The 1,749-nt window shown below is 60.7% G+C and overlaps 1 protein-coding gene across 1 annotated transcript in view; it reads right to left on the reverse strand.

Annotated features, from left to right (window-relative positions):
- Positions 1-1,749, reverse strand: part of AAMP (angio-associated, migratory cell protein) — a 3,996-nt gene that overhangs the window by 1,987 nt on the left and 260 nt on the right. The window contains exons 2-6 of the mRNA XM_009702343.1: positions 1,265-1,384; positions 969-1,108; positions 719-863; positions 478-561; positions 75-190 (exon numbers count right to left, since the gene is read on the reverse strand). Of these exons, the coding sequence (XP_009700645.1) occupies positions 75-190; positions 478-561; positions 719-863; positions 969-1,108; positions 1,265-1,384 (605 nt within the window). The remainder of the gene's footprint in view (positions 1-74; positions 191-477; positions 562-718; positions 864-968; positions 1,109-1,264; positions 1,385-1,749) is intronic.

Below are 1,749 nucleotides of genomic sequence, written 5' to 3' on the forward strand. Positions count from 1 at the left end.
CTGGCCCAGGACAGGGGCTTGGGAGGCCGATCCCCCCAGTGCTCCTGGCTCTGCCCCCACCCACATAGACCCACCTTGCCCGTGGCAGAGTTGACCAGCTTGGCGTGACAGTCCACAGAGCCCGTCATGATCAAACTGCCATCCTGGTTGCTGGCCACACACGTCAAGGGGTCCTGGTGGCCATCCTGGCCTGGGGAGCGAGCAGGAGAGGCCATGAGCTTCACGTGTCCTCCCCCCACAGAGATCCGATGGGCCTCGAAACCCACCCTCCTGCAGCATCCACCTTGCCCGGTTCTGCCAGCACCTTGGTGGCAAGGAGCAGCCACCTGTGGGAACAGGGATGCCCAGCACCAGGCTCCCTCCGGCAGCCCCTGCCCTCAGAGGGTGCCACCTTTCCACTCAGGCAGAGGTCAGAGCCCACTGGAAGGGGCCATTCCGCAATTAGGGAGCACCCCAGGTGATTAACCTCTTCCCTACCTTTCAGGACATGCAGTGAGGTTCCCTGCTTCAGGTCCCAGATGCGCATGGTCCCATCCTCGTAACCCACCACCGCTCGCTTCCCTGGGTGAGACAGGGTGAGTGGATAGAGCCAGAGCTCTCCTCGTCCCTCCACCTCCCACTCAGCACAGACTGGCAGAAGCCAGAGAGCAGATGGTGGCAGTGGGATCTGTCACAGAGCTGGTGACATTCCCCACCCCAGACAGCGCCCATGCCTCACCATCAGGCAGGATCCTGCCACACGTGGCTGGGCACGCAGGGCCCTGGAAGGTTTTGCAGTCTCCGCTGGGGATCTTCCACATCCAGGAGTTTCCATCAGCCGTGCCCGCCAGAAGGACATGGGCTTGAGGGTGCCATTCCATCCACTGGGCAGAGAGAGGGACAAGCAGTGTCACCAGGGTGGCATCCCCAGCTGAGTACCGGCTGCCGGCCCATGAGCTCCCCACAGCACCAGGGATCCCACTGCTCACCTCCAAGTCCCCCACCTCGAAGGACCACACTTCTTCCTTGGCATCCACCCGCCACACTTTGATAAGCCCAGACATGTCACCCGTGGCCACAAACACAGAGTCGTGACTGAAGCCAGCGCAGGTGACTGAGTCCTTGTGTCCTAGAGACATCAGGGGACAGGGACTGCTCAGGCCAAGTTATGGAGGATGGTCAGGAGCCTGGCTCCAGCAGAGCATTGGCTGGGGAAAAGCACGTCCAGAGAGACGTGGCTGGGAGGGGACATGGCCACTCATTTGGATGGCCTTGAGCACCTCACCTGAGCATTCGAACAGGAGCTCTCCGTCGCTCACACGCCACACAAAGGCCTTGTCGTCCTCCCCACCTGTCACCGCCAGCGTGTTGGTCTTGGGGTCGAGGCTCACGCAGAAAACAGAAGCTTCACAGAAGAGTAAAGAGAGGCTACATGGCTCGATCATAGCCCCCCCGACACTCCCATGGGATCCAAATCCCACAAAGTGCCAGGTCTGGGTGGGATGTTCGTGAGCTGAACTCCCAATCCAAACCAGCGGGAATCTATTCTTCCCACGGGGGAAGAGCAGCACAGGCTGTCTGCCAAGTTCAGGGTGAGCCACCACAGCAGGAAGCTCAAAAAGCTTCTCTACCAGAGCATAAAGTAGAAATGAGCCCAGCCCAAGGCAGCTCTGGGTGGTGATGGCTGTCCCAGGAACAGCTGGGAGACAGCAGCCTGGCAAGGACCTGCTGCACCCCCTCACTCTGGGGAAAGCCAGGGTGCGAGCTGGT

This window comes from Cariama cristata, unplaced genomic scaffold (genome assembly GCF_000690535.1).
Source record: "Cariama cristata isolate BGI_N322 unplaced genomic scaffold, ASM69053v1 scaffold3276, whole genome shotgun sequence".
Classification (NCBI taxonomy): Eukaryota; Metazoa; Chordata; class Aves; order Cariamiformes; family Cariamidae; genus Cariama; species Cariama cristata.